This window comes from Setaria italica, chromosome VII (assembly GCF_000263155.2).
Source record: "Setaria italica strain Yugu1 chromosome VII, Setaria_italica_v2.0, whole genome shotgun sequence".
In the NCBI taxonomy this organism is placed as follows: domain Eukaryota; kingdom Viridiplantae; phylum Streptophyta; class Magnoliopsida; order Poales; family Poaceae; genus Setaria; species Setaria italica.
The window spans coordinates 24,355,871-24,383,410 of NC_028456.1; the positions used below are offsets into that span (position 1 = coordinate 24,355,871).

General features: G+C 51.3%; 3 protein-coding genes across 3 annotated transcripts; all 3 read right to left on the reverse strand.

Annotated features, from left to right (window-relative positions):
* Positions 1-3,104: 3,104 nt before the first annotated feature.
* On the reverse strand, positions 3,105-5,398 carry LOC101757895 (UPF0481 protein At3g47200). The gene has a single exon (XM_004976098.3). It carries the CDS (start codon positions 5,081-5,083, stop codon positions 3,431-3,433), a length of 1,653 nt encoding a protein of 550 aa, XP_004976155.1. The 5' UTR covers positions 5,084-5,398; the 3' UTR covers positions 3,105-3,430.
* A 4,858-nt stretch (positions 5,399-10,256) lies between these two features.
* LOC101758315 (F-box protein SKIP2) lies at positions 10,257-12,216 on the reverse strand. Its single transcript, XM_004976099.2, has one exon. It carries the CDS (start codon positions 12,039-12,041, stop codon positions 10,407-10,409), a length of 1,635 nt encoding a protein of 544 aa, XP_004976156.1. The 5' UTR covers positions 12,042-12,216; the 3' UTR covers positions 10,257-10,406.
* Positions 12,217-16,331: 4,115 nt separating this feature from the next.
* Positions 16,332-24,851, reverse strand: LOC101759128 (probable leucine-rich repeat receptor-like protein kinase At5g63930). The gene is given in 4 exon segments (XM_004976101.4): positions 16,332-18,168; positions 19,804-20,200; positions 20,739-23,734; positions 24,476-24,851. Coding segments are annotated over 3 exon segments (4,866 nt in total). The 5' UTR covers positions 23,650-23,734; positions 24,476-24,851; the 3' UTR covers positions 16,332-16,610.
* Positions 24,852-27,540: the final 2,689 nt, after the last annotated feature.

Sequence of the window (27,540 nt, forward strand, 5' to 3'; positions counted from 1 at the left end):
TAATCTATTCGACGGTCCAATACCATCCAGTTTAGGAAGCCTTCCACAACTCTCATTGTTAGACCTCAGTTACAACAACCTCCATGGCAATATACCACAAGATATTTTACATTAACCACAATGGTCGAGTTAGTGTTATCCCATAACAAATTTGAAGGATTAATACCTGGGGTCAGCAATCTCCAGCAACTAACAAAACTAGACCTTTCGTCTAATAAGCTTACAGGGGAGATTCCTACAACTCTAGGCACATGTCAGGAGTTGGGAACAGTCCGACTGGATCAGAACTTTCTCTCAGGAAGCATTCCAACATCTCCAGGAAATCTTAGCAGCTTGACCATCCTCAACCTTTCGCACAACAACTTGATGGGTACTATCCCAGCTGCTCTATGCAACCTACAAGTTATCAATCAGCTAGATTTGTCTTACAATCATCTCATGGGAGAAGTGCCAAAAAGCGGAGTGTTCAAAAATGTTACAGCTGTTACACTCAATGGCAATCAGGATCTCTGCGGTGGAGTATTTGAGCTGCATATGCCTGCATGCACTGTTGTTTCTCGGCATACAGCAAGATTAAAATTTTGGGTTAAAATATGTATCCCCATTTTTGGTTTTGTGGCGCTATTCATATTATCGTTATGCCTTATACTTCAATGCAAGAATTCCTTCATAATGCAATCACCGTTGGTTTCTTCTAGTGAGAAATTTTGTAAAGTTTCCTACAAGGATCTAGTTCAAGCCACAGAGAATTTCGTAGAGTCTTTGATTGGGAGGGGAAACTATGGTTCAGTTTATAGAGGAAAGCTAATCCAAGCAAACATGGTTGTGGGCTGTGAAGGTTTTTGACATGAACATGTAAGGCGCTGATAGAAGTTTCATGTCAGAGTGTAAAGCTTTGAGGAGATGTGTACAGTTTTGGGGTATTGATGGCAGAGACACTAACAGGGAAAAGGCCAACAGATTCTGTGTTCTGCAATGGAGTAAGCATTGTTAACCTTTATCGAGAAGAATTTTCCAGACCAGATACTTCATATCCTTGATGCTCAACTCCAAGAAGAATGCCAGGAGTTTTCTGGAGCAGATTTGGAAGAAGATAACGCAGTCTACTCATGCTTGTTAAGGCTGCTAAGAGTGGCACTTTCATGCACATGTCAGGCCCCTAATCACCGTATGAACATGAGACAAATTGCTGCAGAATTGCACGCAATCCAAACATCATATATGTTGTGGACAAATGTGTTATGTGTTAGTAGGATAACAGAGCTACTAATATTTTGCTATTAATACAAGTCATGGGTATATTGCTCCAGGTAATGTTTCTTTTTTTTTCTGTCGATACCATTCTCGACTAACCAAAACCCTTATTTGCTCGAATAACCTTATGTTGCACTTTTCAATTGATATTCAGAGTATGCTTGAATGCAGAATATTTGAATATCTGGAGATATGTGGACTTTTGCAGTACTGTTGGAGTTACTAAGAGGAAAGGTGTGAAAGACCAACTGATCCTATGTTCTGCAGTGAACTTACTGTTGTTGAAATTGTCGAGAGGAGTAATCAAGATGACATGACTTAGCACATGTCTCCAAGTCTAGCTGTGCTTATTGTCCCTGATGAAAGTGGAACTTCCTTGCGAACACCAGGTTCCTACTTCCTAGTGAGCAAAGGAACATGAGAGAAACATCTGCAAAATTGCAAGCAATCAAAACGTCATATAGGTCTTGGAGGGGAAGCTAAGCATGCTTCATTAATATCATATCATGCCAGATGCTTCGATACTTGTAGCTGCCACTTTGTTGCTCTTTTGATTCCAAAGCCACATTGGAATTATCTTCTACGGCACTGAAAAATTACATGATGACTGTCACGTTTGTCAAAGATGAGCCCACAATTCTTTCACATTGAAAAGCAACTGAAGCAAACACGAGTTGTTCTCAGGGCAAGACCAAACAGCAGCCAATATCAAAAAAGGCACCGTCAGAGGCGTGGTTATTCAATTTTCCACCAAAACCTAGCATAAGAACTCAACGGGAAGAATAATCCATATCCCTTTGACAAAACTTGAGATAAAAATAATGCAAACACTGGTCTGACATTGCCCCCCAAATCAACGAATCAGCACCTCGGTTTGCTACCGCCCAACGCCAAACTCTCAAAAACAGAAGACCAAAAACTGGATCACCATGAACCGCGCATATGGCAAGGCCACAGAAACGCTCTTCACAGCTAAAGGCGCGTACGCGAAGACCAATCTACCTGGACTGCGCGAACGCACCCTTGTGGCGGGGTCGCGGGGACGTGGGAGGAGCCGGCGGAGCAAGGACGGGATCGTCGTCTGCGCCGGGCGCCGGCGCGGTTGGGCGGACGAGAGGACTGTCACGGTGTGTGTGTAGCGGTCTGTCGCGGGCCTGCAAAACATCTTTTGAACCGTGGGCCGTACACGTCTGTCGGCCGACATGGACCACAGTGGCATCGTGGCCAGTCCTTAGTGTACAGTTTTTATTCCCGTGTCATCAAGATTGGAAATTTGGTAAGTGTACCTGTTAAGTGTTAAGGGGATGAAACTCCTCCCACGTATGATAAAACTCTCACATTCTCACTCCTCATAAAGATCTTTTCAAGTCAGTAAAATTGTTGATATGGCACATAATTTAATACCTATGAAACTCTCCATGAAATTTCCACCGAGACTGATCTTAGTGAGATGAAAGCTTCCAAAATCGTCTAAAGAAGTAGTATTGTCTGTCCTCGACTCTAGGAAATTGACAAAAATGACATTTCTTGCACTTCTATAAAAATACTCAGACGCGGATGTTCGTAGGCGTGCACACTCTCACGTATGAATGCCTATTGAAGATTGACCCGGCAGGTCTTCGCTTAACAAAGTCACCAGGTATGTGTCTTGTCAGCGTACCACCAAGAGAACAGTCATGACAAGCCTGAGAATCGAGCTCACATAAGCAAAGTTAAACCTAACCAATTGTACTGTGCTTAATTCATAGCAATTTTTTAGATTTGCCAGGTCATCTTTAAGGGGAATGATTGAAATGACCAGAACGAAGTGTTAGTTTTTTCATGGTTTTTTATTATTGAGCCGATAAAAGTGTCTGAACTAGCTTTTTTCTCAGGCTCTCGCCATAGTGCCTTACTCGAGCCCTCTTCTTATCCAAATCCCTTTACATACGCAAACAAGTTACATTATATTATTGACAAAGAATTTGCTGGTCAAATACCTCTACCACAAGTCCACAACTCAAATGGAAGAATTCTCCCCTGATAAAGAACCAACCAAAATTATATTTTTAAAAAGAAAGAAATCCGTTACTTCGCCTCCCTCGACCGCATCAGCAAACTAGCAATCCCAATTGCACGGTGCCAGTCTAGAAAAGTTCAAATTCTGGACCAGTTTTGAATGGACCATGGCCGGCGATCAATGGGGCGGCCGGTAGTAGCTGTAGGCGCTGTAGAAGGTCTGCATCGTGGTGAGCAGCAGCAGGAACACAGCGGCGACGACGGAGACGATGGCCCACGGGTTGCTGAAGTAATTGTGCTGCAGGCTCGCCACCCACGTGCTCCACTTGTAGTCGTAGTACCTGTTCACCTGGTCCGACAGCCCCGACAGGTAGCTGTCGTTGATGTCGAACACCACCTCGTCGCAGAGGCGGTTGAAGAGGTCGGCCACCTCGGCGTCGCTGCCGAGCCAGTGCTCGATGATGCCGCGGTCGTGCAGGTACTTGACGTCCTCCGCCGAGTTGATGAGGTTGTCCATGAAGATGGCGTAGGAGGTGATGTTGTTGCCGCCCGGGGCGTCGATGTCCGTGATGTGGCACTGCTCGAACGCGATCAGGTTCAGGAACAGAGACTTGGTGCCGTCGTGGATGAGGATGCGCGGGATCTGGAGCTCGCCGTTCTCGAACTTGATGTCCCAGAACCGGTCCGTGTTGCGGCGGCGGCAACGGATGCCGGCCTCCCGGAGCTCCGACACGCAGTGCACGAACTGCTGCCGCCGCTTGTCGGCCACGCGCCGGAGGCCGGACCACTTCTTGAGCCACAGCCGCGCGGGGGGTGGCGGCATGGGCTGCAGGCCGGCGCTGAGGAGGCTGCGCCGGAACACGTCGAGGCAGTGGAGCATCGGGTCGGACAGCGGGTCGAACGCCGCCGCGGCCGCGGCGGCGCCGACGGACGACTCGAGCTTGGACCGGTCCTTGCGGAGCAGCGGCGCGTCGGTGGGCATGAGCGGGTCGAAGAACCGCACGGCGAGGCTGGCGACGGCGCCGTTCTGCTCCGGGTTGCCGAGCTGGATCCCCAGCAGGAGGTCGAGCACGAAGAGCGGGATCTGGTTCTCTAGCAGGATCATGTCGTTGCGCACGGCGTGCATCGCGCCGCGCATGGCGAAGATGGGGTCGTGCCGCGAGTAGCCCAGGTCGTCGACGAACCCCTTCCCGCCGTCCAGCGCGCCGCGGAAGAGCTCGAGCACAAATGTCCCGTCCAGGACGAGGCACTCGGCGAGCTCGTTGCTCCCCATCCCAGCGGCGCGGCCCTCGTAGCAGGCGCGCACCCGGTCCTCGAGCGCGCGCACGGCGCCGAGGTACGCCGTGACGTCGTGGCCCGTGCGCTTGAGCACGTGGTGCAGCGCTCGCCACTTGTGGCGGTCCATCTCACGCAGGCGGCGCCGGCCGTGGTGGAGCGGGCCGATGGACACCGCCTGCGGCGTGTAGGCGCGCTCCTCGCCGTCGCGGAGGCACTTGGGGACGCGGTACACGGAGAGGCGCGCCCAGGGGCACGCCGCCTCCTCGGCGCGCGCCTGCGCCAGCTTCCCGCGGATGGCGATCACCCATTCCGAGTCCTGCGGCTTGGGGCTGTGCGCCGGGGACTGCGCCCGCGACCGGGGCGGCCGGTCCTGCTCCGGCTGGCGGCGCTGGAGCGGCGTCGGCGGCGGCGGCGACGCGGCGCCGTTCGTGAGCGGCAGCGGCAGGTCCTGCGGCGGCGGCGGGGACTTCTGGAGGTTGGCGTCGACGGCCTCCCTGAGCTTGATGGTGATGAGGTACCAGCTCAGCACATCCTTGTTGAAGACGGCGACCATCGGTGGCGAGCGGCGGCTGGGCTCGAGGTCTCGAGGGTGTGGCGTCTCGTGGCTGCCAAGTCTGACTGATTCTGGGCCCGGGACGAAGGGAGCGAGCTGGCCAAGGCAAGCAATGATGGGCGGTGCGTGGTGGTAATGTGCGAGCGATGCATGGTGATCGGGATGTGGATGTGTGGAAATCTGTCTCGCGTTGCTTGTCTGCTAAAAAAATAATAGGATTTGAACGTGTAAACAAACACAAAAGAATGGATTTATCCAACCATCGCAGCGTGCTATTATGTCTCATAATAAGCACGGCCCACAGCGTTGACCCAAGAAAGAACCTTCCGATGCTTGTTGGCTGTTACTCTTAACAACCTCATCGTCGTCTACTCGTCTTGTTGCACACAGAACGCATGAAACCGCCACGAATCCGCTGATGCAGAGCGCGGGTAGCAAAAAGCCATAACCTGACATCGTGTATGGATACGACTCCGGGCTCAAAACAAAAGCGAAGCTTTCTGCACGCACAGGTGAAGCGGAATCGGATGCTCGCTGATTCCTAGCTGTTGCGACATGGGGCGTGCGTGTGTCGGGACTCGGGAGCACCGGGCATTCCAAGCTACTCGTAGTGGGGCGCACGACGCCGGGTTTGTCAACCAAAGCGGCTGACCCGCCGCGGCACTGCGATCATCAGTGCCTCATGCCAGTGGTGCCCGCGTCCTGCGTGCCGTGACTTGGCACGAGCGCCACCAGGCTGGATAATAATGCCTCCTCCTGCGCCCAGCTCCAGGGATTGCGTCCAGATTTGAAATGGTCGCGTGACAATAACCGACGACGTAGCGTGTTCCATGTGGATGTGGGCTTTAAAATCCTTCGTTGATGTCTCGTGGTGGGTACGCGCGCGCATCAGCAGATTAGGCTTCTCGCGCCAAGAGGCCGTCAAGTTGGGCCATGAAATGGGGGATTTCTTCTGCTTCTACACGGACGGACTGACGGTGCACGATGGGCTGGGCCGTGGGCCCTGCGTGCACCGCTAAGGAAGGGGAAGATAAAGACAAGGCACCAGACCCATGATCTGATTCATCTTCTTCACGACGCAACGCATCGCGGCTCGTTTCGAGCTAGTAGCAGTAGAGGACAAGCAATAATTTCGCGATCTCCTAGGCGACAAAGGCTGATTGATGCACAGTAGCAGTGATGTGTACTACTCCTTGCCTGGTAGAATGTGCTACTGCTACGCGCCTACGCCTGCATGCATGATTGATTGCCGGGTAGCATTGCACGTCGGAACTTGGAACGACCTGGGTGTGTGGGTATCCCAATTTGATCGGAGCAAAGTTCTTATCCGCGAGGGGCAGGCAGATCGCAGGACCCCCTTGAGCCTTGAGGCCTTTCTCAGCTTTTCGAGACGGAGACGGCCCCATGTCTTTGCTTCTTCCCCTTCGAGAGCGACGAAAGCATGGCAACAAGGGGGACCGATCGATCGAGTACGCGCCGGCAACTGCCTGCATCCGTGCCGTGCGCGGGCGTCCACGGCGTCAGAGATCGATGGCCTCTTTGTTTCATGAACCGCAAATTCACAGCGCGTCGCTGCCGTGAAGTTTCCTCCGGACAGCAATGATTTCCATAGGAAAATCGCACATTATATATTGAGGTGAATGGTGATGTATGCATTGCGGGGATGGGCGGCAGGTGAGGCGGGGCATCCCTCCTCGTCCCCATCACAAAAGAACAGTGCATATGCCACGCGCGCCTACTCCATCTCAGGGAAGCTGGTGGTGGAGCATGCCAAGCCAAGGATCTGTCAGAACTCGGAAGGATTAGGCGACTCTGATATGGTATGAAGCCCCAGTTCAAGTTGAACTAACTACTATATCCCAGAAGGTTTCAGAGCAATTCTCTTCTCCAACCACGGCAACGGTAGCCAGGGCACTCATAGGGAGGGGCAGCCGGCAGGATATAGGCCATGTTTTTCTTAAGATCATCTGTTGTAGAGGGTGCTAGTTAAGGTGGTGTTTGGATCACTAGTTCATGAGCTAAACTTTAGCCCCTAAACTTTAAGTCCTGCTGGGGTGTTCGGATCAATGAGCTAAAATTTAGTCTTCCTTCAAATAATGACTGATTTTCCCTCATTTATTGGCCCATCGTGCTCTGCTCCAGCCACATCGCCTGCAGCAGCTCGCCGCCTCCCGCATCCTCCGCTCTCCACCGTGCGCCGCAGGGTCGGCTAGCGCGAACGCTGCCACCGGGGGCAACAAAGGATGGCAGAGTCCGACAGCCTCGGCGCGCCACCAATGTCACGCCCACCCAGCAGCTTCCCGTCGACGAACACCGCCGGCAGCGCGACGGCGCTTCGCGCCCGGGCCGCATCAACCTGGCGAGGGCGGCCCCATCTGCAAATGCGGGCGGAGGGCGGAGGCGGTGGTGGGGGGAGGGGGGAGGGGGGCTGGCCGGAGGAGGCCGGGTCAGGTGGAGGCGGGGGGCGGGCCGGAGGCGACGGGGTCGGGCGGAGGCGGGGGCCCGAGCGGAGGCGGCGGGGTCGGGCGGAGGCGGCGGGCGTTGGAGGCGGAGGAGAGAGGGAGTGCGGGAGGGGCAAGGGACCACGCGGAGGAGAGAGGAAAGGGGGGCAGGGGTGGAATTTGGTCTTGGGAACCACTATTAGCCCAGTTTAGGATCTCTTTGGGGGCTAAAATTTTTAGTCCAAAGTTTAGTTCTTTGTCCCTTTTTAACCACCTGTTTGGATCTCAAGAGCTAAATTTTGAGCTAAAAGTGCAGAACTAAAATTTAGCTCATGGATCCAAACAGGCTCTAAAGCAACATTAATCAATTGAAGTGCACCAGTGACGGCACCTTCAATGCGGGTACCATGTCCACCTCACAATTACCATCAGGTTCAGGACACCACCGCCCAAACGAGTTTTCGAGGAAAGCTCCGTTACATACGCGTACAAAATATCACTAGGGATAAAATATCTCGTCAAGGGAGTTGATTGCAGGGATAACGATGAACTTTTCAGCTAAACATAGCAATCAATCGAACATCTTCACTTCGCACTGAACTTAGCAAGAAGCTGGTGCATACTTTGGGCCCGGTGGCCCACTGGCCCTGACTCATCATGATTAGTTGGGGCAGAGCTGTAGCAACGGATTGGAACGGGGTGAACAAGAGAAAGTGACTACTTCCCAAAGATGCTCACGCGCAGACAGCATTACACCTGACCTTCCATCGATTTGAATTCTTGTGTTCCAGGGAGTGGCAAACTGGCAAGCTCATTTCATCGGCGCAGAACCATCAATGGAGAGCTGACAAAACTTGCGCGAATACAGACGGTTCCTCCCCCAGTTTCCGTGCCAAAGTAGAGCATCCGAGGCAAAAGCACGGCGCGGGGACGGAGAAATGGACAAAACCCGACAAGCTTCACGTTTTGGGGTTAATAGCGCCCAGGGCATCTTTCTGGGTACTACTGGTCTGGAACAAGAGACCCCAACGGCATTTACGCCCAGCAACCAGCAAGCACGGTCGCCGGCACCAGCGCTGCAGCACCGCAGAGCAGCCGGCCAGGTGCCAGGTCCGTGGGATAGCTGTTAATGTCCAGTCCACAAATTGCAGTTGCGCGCAGCATGACGGGACGCGGTGTGTAAACTTGTGGAGAGCATTTTGCTTGGACAATTTTTGCGTTGTTCTTGCATTATATGACAGTCTTTGTGTGCTAACAATATTCAACGTGATGTAGTTTGACCAACTACTCAGCATACATGAATGGCCGAATATATTCTAATACGATTTCTTTCTGATCCCTTTACAGTTTAATTAATAGATAATCCTGTGAGTTTGACGTTTCAACAAATGTTTTGGCAGAACTCTCAAGTTATAGCTCATGTAAAATACTGTAGTATCATACTAGCAAGGAAACGGAGGATACAAGAGTACAACGTAGACTACAATACACTAAGTCCTTGCTTTCGAGTTTTATGAGGGAGCTTTAATTAAACTGAAAACACCAACGCAAGTTAACACATGCCCAAAACCACACCTGCTCTTGACAGCTCCAGGTCGTTGCTCTCTATGGCTAGACAAAAGTATAGCAAGAAAATCTCACTTTTATATAGGTGAGAAGCTGAAATGGGCAAAAGCACCTCGTTTCCTTTTCAAACACTGGTTTTTGCCAACAAATACAACATTTACTGATAAGGACGCTCCTCTGACAAAACAAAACAAAGCAAAGCAAGGCACCAAATCTCGTTTTTGTTAGAATGGAACAATATAGATGAAGTGGTGAACTTCGATTTGCTTCTATCAGCCAAAAAGCGCATTTAAACTTCATGTGCAGTTTTTAGGCCTTTCTTTGAATAATATGCTTAGCATATAAAATCCCACAACTAGTTGAAACACGGAAAATTCAGAACAGTATTTTCAAATGCTACTGCTCCCACATTTATTTTGAAGTATTGTCGTCAGCAACTTTCAGTGACAATCATGAAAAGCCACTCAAATGAGATATAAACCTTTAGAGAAGGCAATATGAAATATGCACTGCTCCCATATTCATCCAACTAAAATATTAGAATTTCATCCAACTAAGATACGAAATATGCACTTTTAGAGAAGGCAATATGCACTATAGAGGTGACTTGGTCCCGGTTTAATTCATCCAACTGAAATTCAGAGTGTTGTGTTACACAAGCATCAATATCTGAACAACCAAAAATACACGCATACTAGTTATTTATTACAATATCATTCACTATCATTATAACCACCACCACAGCAAGTTAAACTTACAAGCAACAACTAACACATCGTTATCCAAGAGTACCAGCAAAATGCAGCATTTGGCTTTAATGTATGCATTACGGATTTTGTTTGCATACATTGTTTCATACTTTCATTGGCATAACGTGCTGCATTAAATCGGACAAACGTAAAAGAATCGTCTGCATATAGAGAAAGGCAAAGATAAATTCAAATATATACATACCTTCTTCTAACCTAGCAAAGAAACAGACAATATACTGCTATTGGTGTAGTCTGCCATCCACAAGTAACTATACCTACATGTTTCCTACTGATATTTATGGAAATCGTGGCACAATATTTCTCAAACTCCCAGCAGTAAATGAAAAAAAGGAAAAAATGAGCAAAGTTAACAAAGCAACACGAGCAAATTTGAGTTAAGAGTATGCAAAATCCTAATGCTGATGCAATTAGCCACTAAAATCAACATGAAGAAACATCCATAGACTTATCTTGCACGGACCGGCCAGGCAATGTAATAAGCTTAAACATGAATGTGATTAGAAAATAAGGAATAACAACAGTTCATAACATTGCCATCTCATATCACTGTGGCGGAGGGTTGCCAAACCTACGCCGGATCGCTGACATGACACGACTCACCCTGTTAATAGTATGAGTTGATGATTGTGCGCCAACAGAATTGGTTGGAAGGTCCATGCCAGCCATCTGATCAGCCAGCTCAGTTATTTGTGCCTGCCCTGTCTCCTGGACACCATTTTCACTAGCACTCCCAGCATCATGGTCCAACACGATATCCAAACTGATCGAAAATGATTCCCCCCTGGTAACCTTCAGATTCTCGATGCACTCGTATGACACTCCACGGCATCTCTTCAGCTTCACCTTGACTAAACTGGGGCAGCCCCCATTCAGTGCTTCCATCCCACGATCTGACACCGGGCATCCCTTGATGCAGAGCTTCTTGAGCGCAGCACATCGCTCAGCCAAGCAAATGATCTCAGCATCCCCCACAGTTTCGCAACCACAAAGCGCGAGCCGCTCTAGCGCACGACAGTGCTCACCAAGCATCCGGAGGCTCAACACAGTGGGGTTGACACCAATCAAGACGAGCTCCTGCAGGTCCGGACATCCTCGTGCCACGGCCATGAGTCCGAAATCTCCAATTCGGTTTGTGCGCCACCCATCAATATGCAGTTTGCGGAGTTTGTGGCATCTCTCAGCAACACTGATGATGCCCAAGTCAGTGCACTCAGGGGTCTTGACAAGGAACAGAACCTCCAGATTTCTGCAGGCCGATAGCGCAGCAAGGCCACGGTCGCCCACCTGGAGCTTCTCAAGGTGAAGCTCAACAAGACCAGGAGCACGTGCAGTGATGACCTCCAATGGCAGGTCCCAGGCGCCGGTGCACCGCAATATCTTGAGCGAGCGGAGGTTCGGTGAGGACGCCACAAGCGGCACAAAGGACGGGGCGCTATATAGATCCTTCAAGCAAACCGAACGGAGGGATAACGCCTGTGGAAATTTGATCTCCTCGGTAATGGCAGTGGCGGCACCGGCCGTGTCTGGGAGGCCACGGAGGCGCTTGACGGAGAGGTCCTCAAGGAGTGGGCAAGCCTGAAGCACGGCGACGAAGGCCTTGGGCCCGAAGGCGCAGGACGCAACGGAGAGCTTTCGGAGCGCCGGCGCGGCGCCAGCGAGCGAGGCCAGCCCGGTGTCAGACAGCTGACGCAGCCCGCGGAGCTTTAGCCTGGCGAGGCGGTCCGTGGGCAGCGCGTCGGCCACCGCCGCGGCGCCTTCGTCGGCGAGGCTGTCCGCGCCGGAGCCCCGCGCGCTACGTAGCGCGAGCTTGGTGACGGCCGTGAACCGCCCGAAGAGCGCGGGCGCCGCGTGGCCCAGCCCGGCCCGCGCGTCGAGGGAGAGGCGGTGGCGCGTGGCGGCGTCGACCTCCTTCCAGCGCGCGCAGGCTAGGGAGCAGGCGCTGCGTTCGGCGGGCAAGAGCGACGCGAAGACGAGCGCGAGGATCTCGTCGGGCAGGTCCTGCGTGTAGTCCCGCGCGGGCGGCGGGAACGAGGAGGAGGAGCTGCCGCTGCCCCCCGCGGCGACCTGCGCCGGCGCGGTCGTCCGCAGCAGCGGCGGCGCCATCGGGGAGAGCGACCTGCTGCGGCGCGGCGGGGAGCTGGGGCTGGATTTGGAGAGGGAGGATGGGGAGAGGCCCATGCTACGGCGGCCCGGGGCGGGCGGGGGAGACGGTGGCCATCCGGGAGGCGCGCCGCGCCGCGGGGGTAGGTGCGGGCGGATCTGCCGATCTGGGGGAGGGAAGGGAAGGGGATGGGGACTATGGGAGGAATGGGGAAAGTATCGTGCCGTGGGCGAGCAGAGTTTATGGGGACGGCGTTTCTCTCAGGTCAGGTGGGTGCGGGTGCGGCGGGGGATGGGAGGAGGAGACGGGTGTGGGTTCGGGCTTTCATGGGCTGGGCCGCGGACTCTACCGTTCGTTGACGGGTCTGGGTGTTTGTTTGGCAAGGCAGCGTGAATTTTAAATTTGAGTCGCCGGTGGCTGCCTGTGGCCCTGTGCTGTGGTGCCTGCTGCCTGCTGGCTTGCTGGGGCTCTAGCCACACCCACACTCATTTTTCTGACCCGGTTTTAGGCTGCGAACCAGGCCGTGTTCGTGGCTTCGTGCTCCTGGGGCAGAAGAGCTAGTGTGAGCGTGTGACATCGTCACGGTCTCAGGGAGAGCTGAGGTGGAAAGAAGAAATGGCATTCATTTGGAGGCCGTGGTCTTTTAAATGGAGGAGTAAAAGAATACGATGATATTGTACGGCCGATCTTATTTACTGGTGGCTTAATGCGTGGCTTGACCTCAGCCCAGATGAACGGACGAGTCGTCACAGCTTTGAAGGTAGACAATGGTACCCCGGATTTTAAAGCAGGGGATGCTTCTTCTATCTAGGCCTTGTTTAGTTGGCCAATTTGGAAGATGCAAAATTCCTGTTCCGGCACTGTAGCACACTGTAGCGTTTCGTTTGTATTTATGAATTATTGTTCAAATATTGACTAATTAGGCTTAAAAGATTCGTCTCGCAAAGTACAACAAAACTGTGCAATTAGTTTTTGATTCGTCTACATTTAGTACTCCATGCATGTACCGCAAGTTTGATGTGATGGGGAATCTTCTTTTTGCATAGTGTCAAAGTTGGGAGTTGGAAGCTAACTAAACATGGCCCTATTGCGTATGGAGCATGGCAAGACAAAAAGCCAGTCAAGTCTGAAAGTACGGTGGACTTGAAAGTTCAAACGCAATGCTGAGCTTACAGGCATTTCACGAACAAAACAGCGGGGCGTGTAGCAGGAAGTCGATTTCAGCAACGGCATGGAGATGGAAACTATGACATAAATAAATAAATAAATTTACTCGCGCGTGTAACCCAGACGAAGGTCTTGTTTAGTTGGCAAAATTGGAAGGTGCCAAATTACTGTTACAGCACTGTAGCATACTGTAGCGTTTCGTTTGTATTTGTGAATTATTATCCAAATATTGACTAATTAGGCTCAAAAGATTCGTCTCGCAAAGTACAACAAAACTGTGCAATTAGTTTTTAATTTCATCTACATTTAGTACTCCATGCATGTACCGCAAGTTTGATGTGATGGGGAATCTTCTTTTTGCATAGTGTTAAAGTTGGGAGTTGGGGGTGAAGTAAACAAGGGGGAAGAAACGACTGGGGTCGCCGCCAGCCTGCCACGCTCAGACGAGTTCAGCAACGTACGCGTACGGGTCTCTCCAGCCCGAACCAGCTACACAGACGCGACACGCAGGGGCGGATCCACCGGGGCTATGGGACTTTTACCTTAAAAATACTGTAGATAAAATCTTAAATCACTATTAATTTCTAGCTTTAACCTTTAATCCCTACTATTTAGCCCTCCAGGTGTTCATCTGATTCCGCCCCTGGCGACGCGGATGCACGCATCGTCATCGCAGCCACCGCCGCCCGCCACGCTTGGCCGCCGTGCACCGACCCCTCCATCGCTAGCGGCTAACCGAATGGCGCGCGTCGCGGAGCGGTGGCAGGACGGAGACCGCCGAAGTTCTGGCAGGGGTGAGTGCGGAGCAGACGGCTAGCCGCGGACCCGGCGCGCGGACGGACGCCGGGGATCAGCCTACGGCGGTCGCGTTCTACGGGATGGCCCCCGCTACCACCCCCTACCGGGTTGCCGCTTGGGTGGCTTTCAGAGTTCAGAATCTTCAGAAAAGTTGCTACATGCCACGTCATGGACAAAGAAGTTCCCTGGACACACTCGGTGAGATCCGTTTCCTGAAATTTCTCACTCACTTGTACTGCTCCGAGACAAAAAAAAAATCAGATGTACAGGTACTAGTATTCACTGTTCAGTGTGTTCCGTCTGGGTGGATTTCTTCCGTTTACAAAAAAGATGGCATGCTCGATCTGTTTTGCAGTTAGCTAATATAAGCGTCCCTTTTCTCCACGCTGCAGCTTTGCTGAAAAGATGAGCTGCTGGTCGCCCGGTCGTTCAAAATAGAAAAGACGAAAGACGAGGAGTAGCAATGATACAATATGATACGGTGGGATATGGAAAGGAGATCGCACTGTTAGCACCAGACAAATTGTGGCACTACTTGTTAATTGCTCGGTGGCTGCACCGTAAAGGAGGCGTCCGGTCCGGATAAGAAAAGGCTGCAGAGCCCCTTGGATAGCTTTCAGTCTGGGGTGTTTGGTTATCCGGAACCTCCTAATATTCATGTCACATTAAATGTTTGATATTAATTAGAAGTATTAAACATAGATTAATTATAAACCAATTGCACAGATGGAGACTAATTGAATCTATTAAGCCTAATTAGTCCATGATTTGACAATATAATACTACAGTAAACATGTGCTCATGATGGATTAATTAGGCTTAATAGATTCGTCTCGTGAATTAGCCTCGATCTATGTAATTAGTTTTATAATTAGCTCATATTTAGTCCTCCTAATTAATGTCCGAATATTCGATGTGATATGAATTTTAGGCCGGATCAAAGAAACAGTCATCCCTGTAATACTCCTGTGCCAATCCTGTCAGAACAACAGATACTTGAGTAATCATTCACTCATAAACAACAGAAGACCAATGTAAAGCATCTCTCCCAAACGGTAGTTCACATTTTCCTGTTGCGTGGATGCATCACTGAACCGTCTAGGCATCGAGTTGGTACCTGAACGGTCTGCATCACTGAACCACTGCTTCACCGGGATGAACACACACTGCAAATCTTACGCCAAGGAGTTTACTCGTCTGTAATGCAGAGTTGCAGACGAATAGTGTTTTTCCCCATTTTTCAAAAGCTCTTTCACTGTGCACAATACTCCGCCAGCATGCGTTTTTTTTTTCCGCGCAGCCGGGATTCAAATTTCAAGGGCTATTATAACACTCATGACCTTTGTCCCATTTGCTGATCGATGGCACACCTAGTGCTCTCTGCCTCATCAACCATCCCCGGCTACCTTTTCCACTCGCCGAATCGGAATTCCGAAGGAACCTCGCTCTGCTTTCGGCTGTATGCGCCACCTATCATCAAAAGCTAAATAAGCTAGTAGCATCAGCAATGGTTTAGGCGCATCATGCATACCACTCGAACAATGATCGCTGGCTGCTTTTATAGGAAACTACTAGGTATTCCGTATTTTCGTTCTGCTTTTGTCCAAGACTTCCAGGGCGTAACTCTGAAGCATCAACTGCAGGTCTGCAGCTAGTGATGCCAACGATGTCTTTCTGTAGCTTTGGCTCAGTGGACTGCATCAACATCAAGGTGCTCCTCCATGTCCTGATGCGAATTGGTTAGGCGGGATCCGGTGAAGATATCCGCATCATATGCTGGGGCTGAAAGTCTGAAACCCCTTGGGATTGGACCGGCACTCTCAGAGTGGACGCCAAATCACTTGGGCTACGTCCCGGCGCGCGGCGCATCGTGCCACTCGGATCTCAATCATGGAATGTTTTTTCTCTTCCAAAGGAAACCAGGAACAGGTTCGTTGCGTTCAATCGTGTCCGTGGAAAGGTTGGTCAGTCAAGTGAGTGAATCTCGCGGTGTCGCTGTCCAACTGACAGTGGCGAAGGGCGTGCGTGACCCCGAAGCATCAGCTATTCAGCAGCTGCAGCTAGTCGTACCTCCCTGTCGTTGTTCTGCATTTTCAGGGAAACCTCCACGCGGGCTTTGTTTGTGGACAAGGAATCTGGGGTTCTTTTAGATAGGAGAAGTTAAGTGCGGCATATCTTTGGCTTATGGATCGGATGGACAGTGAAATGCATCAAAGGTTTTGGAGGCGGAGTGTGCCGAATATATTCCAGTTCCCACATCACATTTTGGGTCTGAAACCCCCTTGAAATGGACTGGTGGCATTCACGAACGGATGCCAGAACAGCCGGACTCACCGGTGGGCTACTCCGTCTAAGATTACTATTCGTTCCAGTTTTTTTAGAAAAATCAACATGAATAGTAATTTGGGATGAAGGGAGTAATCTTTACTTGCACTGTTCGACTGAAAGTAATCCTATTTGCAGTCGAGAAATCAGAGACTAACACATCTGTTTTTGGTTGGTAACCTGCTGACGCCCTTCTGAATTTCTCGCAGGCTTCATCAGGTGCCTTGAGACCTCGCGTGCATGGCGAGAAGTTCCACGACTACGCATGACGCATCCAGCGTCGCAACAATCACTTACACACGTCTTGCGCGTTAAAACGGCCGGTTACTCCCGCTCCGATCTCAAAGCGGGGCATCTCAGCGCACGGACGTCTCGACGCATCTCAGGAACCCTTCCAAGCTCTCCGCCGCCGACCCGCCCGGCGCTTCCCACGCGGCCGCCATCGCTTGCGCGATCGCCGCCGCCTTCCTCCTCATCTCCTCGCCCGTCGCCGTCTCCCCCATCACCGTCCTCACGGCCTCCGCCACCTCCTCCTCCCCCACCACCGAGCTCTCCATGTTGCCCCTCGCCACCTCCACGCAGACGCCCCACTCGACCACGAGCTTCGCGTTGAAGAACTGCTCGGCGCCCAGCGGCCACCCGACCAGCGGCACGCCGTGGGAGAGGCCCTCGAGGATGGAGTTCCACCCGCAGTGGGTCAGGAAGGCACCCGTGGACGGGTGCGACAGGACCCGCACCTGCGGCGCCCACCCGCGCACCAGGAGCCCCGCGTTCGCCCGCGCCGCGCGCTCCTCGAAGCCGGCCGGGAGCCACTCCGGCCTGAACGCGCCCTTCGCGTCGAACCCCAGCGGCGGGCGGAGCGCCCAGAGGAACGGGCGACCGCTCGCCTCCAGCCCCAGCGCCAGCTCCCTCATCTGATCGGCGTTGATGCTGTTCTGCGACCCGAAGGATATGTACAGCACGGAGCGCGGCGGGTGCGCGTCCAGCCACTGGATGATGCTGGCGTCGCCGTCCCGCGAGCCTGACGGGGTCGGCGCGGCGAGGACCGGCCCGATCGGCCATGGCTGGGCGCCGAAGCTCCTCCGGAGCATGTCGAGGCCGGAGGGTTCCAGCTCCTGGACGGTGTTGACGAGGAGCGCGTCGGTCTTGCGGCAGGAGGCGATGACGCGCCGGAAGAAGGCCGTCCAGGGGTCCGCCCCCGTCGCTGCGAGCATGTACCTCGGGATCTGTGTGCGGTGGAGCACGACGTCGGGGAAATCCGGCAGCGGGAACTCGTCGGCCGCCGTGCGGGCGTGCGGGAGGTGCTCCCACACGGAGAAGAACACGGCGTTGCCGAACGCGCCGCCCGGGAGGAACATGGCGTGGGACGCGCCCCGCGCGCGCGCGACGTCGGCCGTCCACCCGAAGAAGGCGTCGGAGACGATGCAGACCGGGGAACGGGAAGCGATGCTCGAGACGAACTCCTCGAACGCGGGGCGGAGCGATTCGGAGGCCTGGAAGAAGGTGATGAACTGGCCGACCTGGATGTCGGCGAGGGAGTGGGCGTCCGGCAGGCCGTGCTCGGCAGGCGAGAACGGGAGCGCGTGGAGGCGCAGGGGAGAGGACGCCGGCGGGATGGAGAGGGAGCCCAGGATGCGCGGGGTGGAGACGAGCGTGACGTCGAGCCCCAGGCGGCGCGCGCGGAGGAGGCCGGCCAGGCGGAGGAAGGCGGGGACGTGGCCGTGCGCCAGGAAAGGAAAGAGGACGACGTGTGGGCTTACCTTCTCTTCCGCCGCCGCCATGGCGAATGGATGGGGACGAGGAGCTGGACAGTTGGGTTGGACTGTGGACTCAACCGCGGAGGGCGCCGGCGAGACGACACTGTGATGCCGCTTGTGATCTAGTAAAGACTGTTACGAAGGCTGACGTGCTGAACTGCTGGAAAGTCACCGTCCTTCCCGGCTTTTTCTATGGTGTCCAACGGCAACGGAGCCATGAGAAAGCTACGGTTTACTCGAAGATGTTCGTCTCAGTGGAAGATGACAATTGACAACAGTGATCTACTATACTCTACTTGTATAAAGTTGCTAGCCAAGGCGAACGCCGGGGGGGGGGGGGAGGGGGGGGGCCGAGGTACTGTAGCAACATCTGGCAAGACACTAACGTGCGACTCGAATCATTGCTGCTGAAACGTCTAGCCACTGCTACTCCCAACAGCTGTTGTACAAACGTCTGCTCCGTCCGTTCCAGATTTTCCTAGATTCATAAATATTATTATATATCTAGACATATACTATATCTAAATGTGTAGCATAAATTATGCACCTAGAAAAATTAAAACGACTTACAAATAGATCAGAGGGAGTAGCTGACTACTACACACTTCTTTTATTACCAATCTGTAAGTTTACAACTCTTCAACCAAGTCTTATGCTCTATCTAATGTACGGTCTCATGCCCTTGAAATATTCTGGACAGTTCTTTTGTCGTAGTTCCGTTTTGTGTATTGAGATAACTATATGGAGATGGCGCATCCAGATAAAAAAACCCCTCCTTAATACCCTAACATCAAAAGCATTCTTAAACAGATTCTGTTGATGTGTGTTTGTAATGCATTTTTGTTTCTTTTTCTAAAACCTTGATAGACATATGTTCCTTTGAATACTCCAATATAAATTCCATAATCCAATTGCCCGAATTTTATCGATTCTTTGCCATGATTTATCAAGCATAAAATTATGGACTGCGCTGCGCAGCGCACCCATCCGTCTAGTTGCATATGAATCGTACTGGAGTTCTTTTTGAATGCTTGGTGCTGATCACGGATAACAGTGTAACTTCAGGTAAATTGCTGACAAAACACTGGGGCGTATGCACAAAATAGCTGAATGGTTGAGGCATAAAACTAACTAAGGAGGTGTTTGATACCACGTGCTAATATCACATCGGATGTTCGGATGCTAATTAGGATGGTTAAACATGAGCTAATTATAAAACTAATTGCAGAACCCTAGGCTAATTCGCGAGACGAATCCATTAAGGCTAATTAATCCATCATTAGCAAATGGTTACTGTAGCACCACATTATCAAATCATGGACTAATTAGATTTAATAGATTCGTCTCGCGAATTAGACTCCATCTGTGCAATTAGTTTTGTAATTAGTCTATGTTTAATACTTATAATTAGTATCAAACATCCAATGTGACAACTTTAGTATGTGGGAGCCAAACACCCCTAAACAATGAACATTTCCAAAGCAAGAAGAAATATATAGAGCGCCAGAACAGGCGAAGGTACGAGGAAGCAATTGCAGCAGGAAGAGCTCTTCTTCCAATGCTTCATGTTAGTCTGAACTCCGATGGACAGCTTTCTGAGAGACACCGGTATACAACATGACGAAAATATGAACCACTACTATCTATCTCACTAGAATTGTAAGAAACTATGAACCACTATTATTTATCTCACTAGAAAATTACTGACACAAAGAATGCAGTCTCCCAGGACCCTACCATCAGCAACTAAGAACAGGCAGAAAAAAAGGGTATTGCCTTTGACTAATTGAACATATTATAAATACATCATGAGCTACCCTTCTTTGAAGAATCATCAGAGGCAGGTGAGGATGCAGAGCTCACCCTTGTCCTATCTTTAGACTCGCTTAGCATAACTACAACATGCCGCATCGGTGGTCTCTCGTACGGAGACAAGCTAGTACAGACCAAGGCGATTTTCAAGACCTCGATCATATGATCGACAACGCTTTGGTCTTCTAAATCCAAGTTTTTATCAAGGACCCCTGGACCCAAAGAATTGTCCCTGATGTAGTTCTTCACCCATGTTACCAGATCACCTCCCTGTTCTAAGGGTTGCACAGGTGCACGCCCAGTTAGCAGCTCCAGCAGCACGACACCATAGCTATATATGTCACATTTTTCAGTAACCTTCATGGTATAAGCATATTCTGGTAAAAAGAAGAGGGCTAGGTCAGTACTTCATAGTAAACATCATTGTGTAGTTACAAGTGCACAACCTAAAGGACTTGACCAGTAAATGGATGCTTGTGCCACAAGGGTGGAACAGCAAGTAGATAGGAATAGCATTCAGCTGGCATTTCAGGATACTTAAGTCTGAACAGTGAGAGATCAGCAAAACATGGAAACCCTCCAGCACAATTACATATTCACATAGCACTCAGTTTTGATGAATAATTGCCTAGTTGTTTTTATCAATATAAAAACCTAAATGGCAGCATAAACTTAAACTTTCCTTGTTACCCTTTTGGTGGGAAAACTAACATAATAAGATTTCATGCAAAGTAACTCCAATAAATAGCACTCCCATCAGCAAACAAAACTCTACCTTAAATTTTGGACATTGGTCCTGAGTAAATTAGGTTTGAGGTTTGACTGACAGCTTTGAGTAAAGAGCATAAGAGATAAATCGGCAATGGGCAGTCAACAGGTTCAAATAATCAGATGTCAAGTAAACTTGAGACTCACCTGGTGCTATATAGCCGTATGAACCTGCAATTGCAGACATTGACTTCGAGTATGGCATGTCGATCACCTTTGCCAACCCAAAATCACCAACATGGGCTTCAAAGTTCTCATCAAGTAAAATGTTATTGGATTTTATATCACGGTGGATGATGCGAGGCTTGCAATCATGATGCAAGTATGTAAGCCCTTCGGCCGCTCCAAGAGCTATCATGAAGCGTGTCTCCCAATCAAGTGAAGAAGATGATTGTCCATGAAGTAGCTCACCAAGACTGCCTCTTGACATGTACTCATAGAGTAGAAGGTTGGAACCCTGGTGGTATATAAAACCGTACAGCTTCACAATATTACGATGTCTTATCTTTCCAAGAGTCAGGATCTCTGCACGAAAGCTGTTGTCTGTGTTGCTCCCCTCTCTGTTAGAAGCAAGCTTCTTTACTGCAATTGTCTGTCCAGTCTTCAGGATTGCTCTGTACACCGTCCCACAAGCACCCCTTCCGATAACACAACTCTCATCAAAGTTATTTGTAGCGGCGACCAATTCTTGAAATGTATATGCCTCCTTAACAGAAACATGCATGTTAGAACCACCTGAAAAAAGTTGCTTGTCTTGCAAAGGGGCCACTGTCTCCATTGGTTTTCTCATATGGTACACAATTATTGCAATAAGAATAAGTGAAATCCCTCCAATGACAGCAGCAACAATTGCAATGATCTTGCCCAAAGGGGGACCGACTGAATTGGATGACTGGGAACTAGATGATGACTGGGATCCACATCTACCAAGTTGTCCACCACACAGTCCTTTATTTCCAATAAAACAGGTCGCAGCCATATTATCAAAAAGCGGTATTGACGGGAGGGCACCAGAGAGATAATTGTAGGAAACGTTGAGCTCAAGTAAACTGGACAGATTGGCAAATGTAGTTGGGATTTCACCAGTCAGCTTGTTATTATTAAGAAATAAACTTTCCAACAGAGCAAGGTTACCAAGCTCTGATGGAATATTGCCAGAGAGGTTATTGTAGCTCAAATTCATGGCGATCTGCAAGCTTGACAGCAGGCCCAACTCCTTTGGTATTTCACCAGACAACAGGTTGCCACCAATCTGCAGTGCTGTCAAATGTGATAGTTTACCAAGAATGGGTGGTATCTGGCCAGCTAGCCTATTATCAGAAAAAGATAGCAGCTCCAGCTGTGGCAGTCTACCAACTTCATTTGGCAACGAACCTTCAAAGTTATTCTGGCTGAGATCAAGGCGTTGCAAAACTGTACAATTGAAGATTTCCAGTGGTATGTTTCCTCCTAGTCTATTAGATGAGATATTGAAGACAACAAGTTTTGACAAATTACCGATTTCTCGAGGTAACTCTGACGTGAAATAGTTATTTGTAAGGTCCAGCCTTTGCAGAGACTTGCAATCGCCTATCTGAGGTGGAATTGGGCCACTAAACTTGTTTCTACCCAGCTCAACTGTTGTCAAATTTACCAGATTGCAGAGATCAGTGGGGAAGCTTCCTGTCAGACTGTTGTCACCAAGACGAAGCTGCACCAATGGTCTACAGTTGGTGATTCCACGGGGAATGTTCCCTGTAAGCTTGTTAGACCCCAAATTCAACAAAATAAGGTTTGACTGCCTGCAAAGATCTTTCGGTATCTGCCCTGTAATGCTGTTGTTTGAGAAATCCACCACCCAAAGCCGGCTATAAATGCCAAACCTTGGAGGTATGTTGCCTGAGAGCTTATTGTTGAAGAGTTGCAATTGGATTAGAGTTCTCATATACTGAAAACCAGATGGGATCGTGCCAGTGAGTGAATTGATCGATAGATCAAGTTTACTCAAGTTTCTCAACCCACACAACTCTGTAGGAATAGAGCCTGTAAGCTGGTTCTGGAAGAGGTAGAGCAAATTCAATTCTGGTATGTTGCCCAACTCCTTTGGTATTCCTCCAGTTAAGAAATTTTCTGAAAAGTCAATCTCTCTTGCAAGAGAAAGATTCCCAATCTCAGATGGAATAGTACCATTTAATGAGTTTCTATAAAGGTATAGCTTCTGAAGATTCGTGATGTTCCCAATTGTTGCAGGTATGGGACCAAATAGATTATTGTCATAGAGGGCAACTGTGCCAAGACTTGTACAGTTTCCTATCTCTGGAGGAATAACACCAGAAAGCTGATTCCCCCATAGGATTAAGTCAGTCATCAAACTCAACCTCCCAATCTCTTTAGGTAGCGGACCCTCTAACTTGTTTTGTGCAAGACCAAACACTGTTATGTTCAGACATTCACCTATCTCAACAGGAATGTTGCCAGATATAAGATTCTGACCCAACCGAATATTTTTCAGGTTCTTGAGCTTGCCAAGTGAATGAGGTAGTGAACCAGTGAGATTATTACTGTATCCTACCAACTCCTCAAGTGAGGCCATATTACCAATCTCGTCAGGTATCGGACCATAGAGCTTGTTGTTGCACAGATTAAGTGTAACCAGCTTAGCTAACTTCCCAACCTCAGGGGGGATTATACCGACAAAATTGTTGTTGAACAAGTTGAGCACCTCCAGTTTCGACAAATTCCCAATCTGTGCAGGGATGGGACCACCAAATCCATTGAAGGATAGATCGAGGTGCGTCAGCTCAGCCAGGCCGCCAATGCTAGGCGCGATGGTGCCTGAGAGATTCATGTTGTTGAGGTCGAGAGACACCACCGCTGGGACTGGCGCCGACGAGCAGTTGACGCCCCTCCACGCGCACGGTGTTGGATGCCTCGCATCCCAGCTATCCAGGTGGTGGAGAGTGTCGACCATCTGGCTCTTCAGCGCCAGGAGAAGCCAGCCCTCATGGTTCAAGCCCTGGGAACCAGAGGCCAACAGAAAGGCCAACGCCACCCCGAGGAGCAAAGCCCGGGGCTCCATCCTTCTTGATCGAAGATTCACGAATCAAGGAAACCCCTTGCTACGACCTTCTGGGGTCCCACATCGCCGGTGGCTGGATGGCTTCCTGCACAGGACGCAAGGAACTGTAAGAACACCGCAAGAGATGATGATTGTTTCTGAATTTTGAAGGCTCAAGTGGGCAGTAGCACGCAGAACTACTATCTGAAAGCAAATGAAATACTAGCTACGCATTGCCATTTCTCTGACAAACTGACACGAACAAGCAACCAAATCAAGTCAAGAAAGAAAACCAAAGAATTAATAAAAAAATCGGTAGCAAACCAGCAATCGTCTCCTAGGAATCGAGAAGCTCACACTGCGACGAAGCACTCGCACCAACGCTGATCCGATTTCTCCAGCAGAAATGCTAACTCCGCTCAACTCATCGCCGACCACCAAACAGGAGCGCACGCGAATCGCACCGTGTCCCCAGAAAGACGAAGAAGCACGCACGCAGAGGCAGGGGTGGAAGACAAAAACAGAACGAGGAGGGAGGGACCGAGACGAGACAAGGAGGAGAACAAAGGAACAAAAAAAAAAGCAGAACCCCCCTCAAATCACGGGATACCCCGGCCCGTCGGGAGGGACCCAGGAGCACACCGCCGCGCACCTCCCCGAAGCAGATCTGCGAAAGGCGGGCGAGCTTTTTCACTCGCCCCCCTGCGAGGGCGGGCGGGCGAGCTCCGCAGCGCACAGTGCGAGAGCACCGCCCCGCCCGACAAGGCAGCAAGGGCAACAGCGCAGAGCACCAGCGGGGGGACACACTAGTAATGCGGAACGCGACCGTGCCAGGAGCTCAACTCACCCGCTGCCGCTGCCGCTCCCGCCGCCGATGCCGGGGTGGTGCCGTGCTCCGCTGCTGCTGCTGCCACCGGCTCGGACGGGCCCGCGGCCAGCCCGGACGCATCCACCGGCGGGGGAAGGGAATGGGCGGGCACGAGGCGGACGGCCGTACGGTAGGGCGCGTATCGCCGTGGAGGGGGAGGGAGGGAGAGTGGCGGGACGTGGAGAGGAGGAGGAGGTGGACGGGGGTGGGAGAGGAGGGAGGAAGAAGAGAAAAGGAATTGGAAGCTGGGAATGGCAGGCAAGCACGCTTTCAAGCTCCTCCCGCTGCGATGGCGGCCGTAGCAATCGCGGGCGGTCCCTCTCCCCCTCGATCTAGCCTCCTTTCCCCCTCTCCCCTCTCTCTTGCTTTCGCTGCCTTTGCTTTTCGTCCTAATCCGCCCGGCCCCACCTGGCACTTTTGAGTTCCATGCCCTTCACTTCCTCGGGCGTGCGTCCTCTCTCTCTCTCTCTCTCTCTCTCTCTCTCTCCATTTCTTTCCGGTCTTTATTTTCTCACGTTATTTTCTGTATTTAATACGTACCAGTACTCCTACAGCACACTGATTTCTGGTTGGGGTTCAGATTTTAGCGGGGGCAATTTGGCAGGCAGCGTGCATCAGCACAGTGCTCAGCTGACGTGACGACGACGAGGACGAAGGTTCCGGAGCCGTCTGATTGCGAGGATGGAAGCGCCCGATCGGAGAGATGCGTGTCGTGTGTCGCTGCGGGTTTTTGGACGGGAGTCGGGGGAGGGTTGGACCGATCGATCGCGGCGTGTCATCGTGGCTTACGAGTGAGGTCAGCTATTGCGTTTGCTGCTAGCAAGGAGTAGAGTAGACTGTGGACCGGGGTGTGGCAGTACGTGACCGCACGGGTTGCTCCGTTGAGAAAAGCGGGGCGAGGCGCCGGCCCGGGACGGAAACGGAACGGAACGCGTGGTACCCGGCGGGCTTTTGGTGGCTTCCAAGTTTGAATGCATCGTGCTAGCAGCCTAGTAGTAGTACTAGCGCACAAGCTATTCAAATTTCAAAGGAGCACTATTTTGTACTGTAATTTTACTTCATATCATTTTGAGACACCTCGTAGGCTCGTACGGTAGCACATGGTGGATTTGGGCTGGGCACCGCCGGAGCAGGCAGCAAGACGAGGAGGCCTCGTGAACGAACTTTCGGGGGCCGCGGCGGCGACTTGCCAACCGGGGCGACCCGTGACCCTCGCAACCGTGTGTTCTCGGAAAGGTGGCAGCAGCGACCAGCCAAAAGAGCCGCGGCTTCGCTAGAATTTTGATCATGGTGCGTGCAGGTGCAGTCGTAGGTGCCTCGGGATACGCAGGCGAACGGTGAGGAAAGGACACAGATCCCGCAGAAAAATGCATGCAAGCGTGTGCAATGCCGAATTGCCGCAGACAACTCTCTCTGGGGAAGAAGCACCCAACTCCCAAGGACGGGACGGCGCGCATTGTGCTGCACTGCGGCTACTCGTACCGGCGTCACACGCGGGTGGGGTGTGCCTTCTAGTTTACTCGTCACTACTTTTCCCTGGACCAATGCGAAGGGGTACGCGTGGGCGGGGGACCCCAGCAGACTGGGGGCACTCACTTCATTCACCGGGGGAGTCCACGACAGATGGACGGTGTACCGACCCACGGACGGGGTGGCCGGTGGCGTTTCGCGACGTGCCGCCGCGCGCGCTGGACGGGAGAGGTTTTGTCCGGGCCAGCAGCTTCGTTCGTCGCTGAAGCTTCCGTTCTCCGTCCTCGGCGGCGATCATCAATCACCCGCATCACATGGCCCCGCAGAGAATCCAGGATGAGGTGATACGCTCCCGTTCCTCTTTTTTTTGTTAACTGGAAGGAGGTGAAACATGCCCGCAGCTAAACTGTTGAAGGACTGCACGGTCCAGCACGGAGCACGCTTGTTCAATTTTATGCAGTCAATTTTACCAGGAAGCTTGGGATTCGTAGTCGTCCGGTGACCGCGTGCGTTCGCGATCTGGGGCGAACGCGGTTCCTCGGGAACGCTTGCTCGGTCACGGGAGGAAAACCGGGGCAGTTTCTTTTTCCACCGATCCCTGGTATTTTATCAGACGCAGCGTCAGCGTGCAAGTATCGTGCATCATATTTCATATATGCTCTCTCCGTTGCGATCCAACCAGGTTCCAGCCTTTGACTTGAATGATACTACATTTACGTTAATTTTTCTTTTAGCAGTAGAAGCTGTGTCACATCCATAAGTAAGATATTTGTTGTGGCTTCGACAACATCAAGAAATGCTTACTATAAATCTTTCGGATGTATTCATGGGTAGGTTGTGCATGTGGATGGGATACTCGTGTATATAAGCATATGAGTTTGTACCGTTTTCGTAAAAAGATATACTTCCTTTATTAAAAAGTATGTGTATTTTGCTTTGGAAAACCAAGCTTTGTATATTTGATCAACGTCAAGCCAAAATAATCTATGTAATTAGATCGTATTTTAAAAAGCTACTGTACTATATTGATTTGTAGCGATAAATGATATGTTTGTGAGAAAGGGTCTGTTTGGTTACCATTGCTTATAAATAAGCAACTTATAAATAAGCAAATAAGTTGCTTATGACCCAAACACCCTTGCTTATAGACTTGCTTATAAGTTGCTTTTGCATAAGCAAATAAGCAAGTTTGGAGCTGCTTATTTTGCTTATGGGGTACTCTTTACCCCCCTACCCTTCCCACTTTTCTCTCTCTCCTCCCACTTTTCTCCTTTCCCCAGATCCCCTTCTCTCTCCTTCTCTCCCCCGGCCGGCGCTCCCACCCCGCCCGCCGGTCCCTCCCCGCCGCCGCCCGCCGCCGCCGCTCCCGCCCGCCGCCGCCGCCGCCCCTCCCGCCCGCCGCCGCTCCCACCCGCCGCGCTTGAACACGTGCTCATCGCGCGTCGCCAGCGGCTGGTGCCCGAACAGCATCTCCCCTTTCTTGACCTCGTACGCGGCGTTGTGGCTCTCCACGACCATGTCGCGCGGCCGTACTGGAACCCCACCGGCGGGTTCATGCGCAGCGCCTCCCAGAC

What these genes read in the sequence shown, in the direction of transcription:
- LOC101757895 (XM_004976098.3), bottom strand. Translation starts at nt 5,083, where the DNA reads ATGGTCGCCGTCTTCAACAAGGATGTGCTGAGCTGGTACCTCATCACC.
- LOC101758315 (XM_004976099.2), bottom strand. Translation starts at nt 12,041, where the DNA reads ATGGGCCTCTCCCCATCCTCCCTCTCCAAATCCAGCCCCAGCTCCCCG.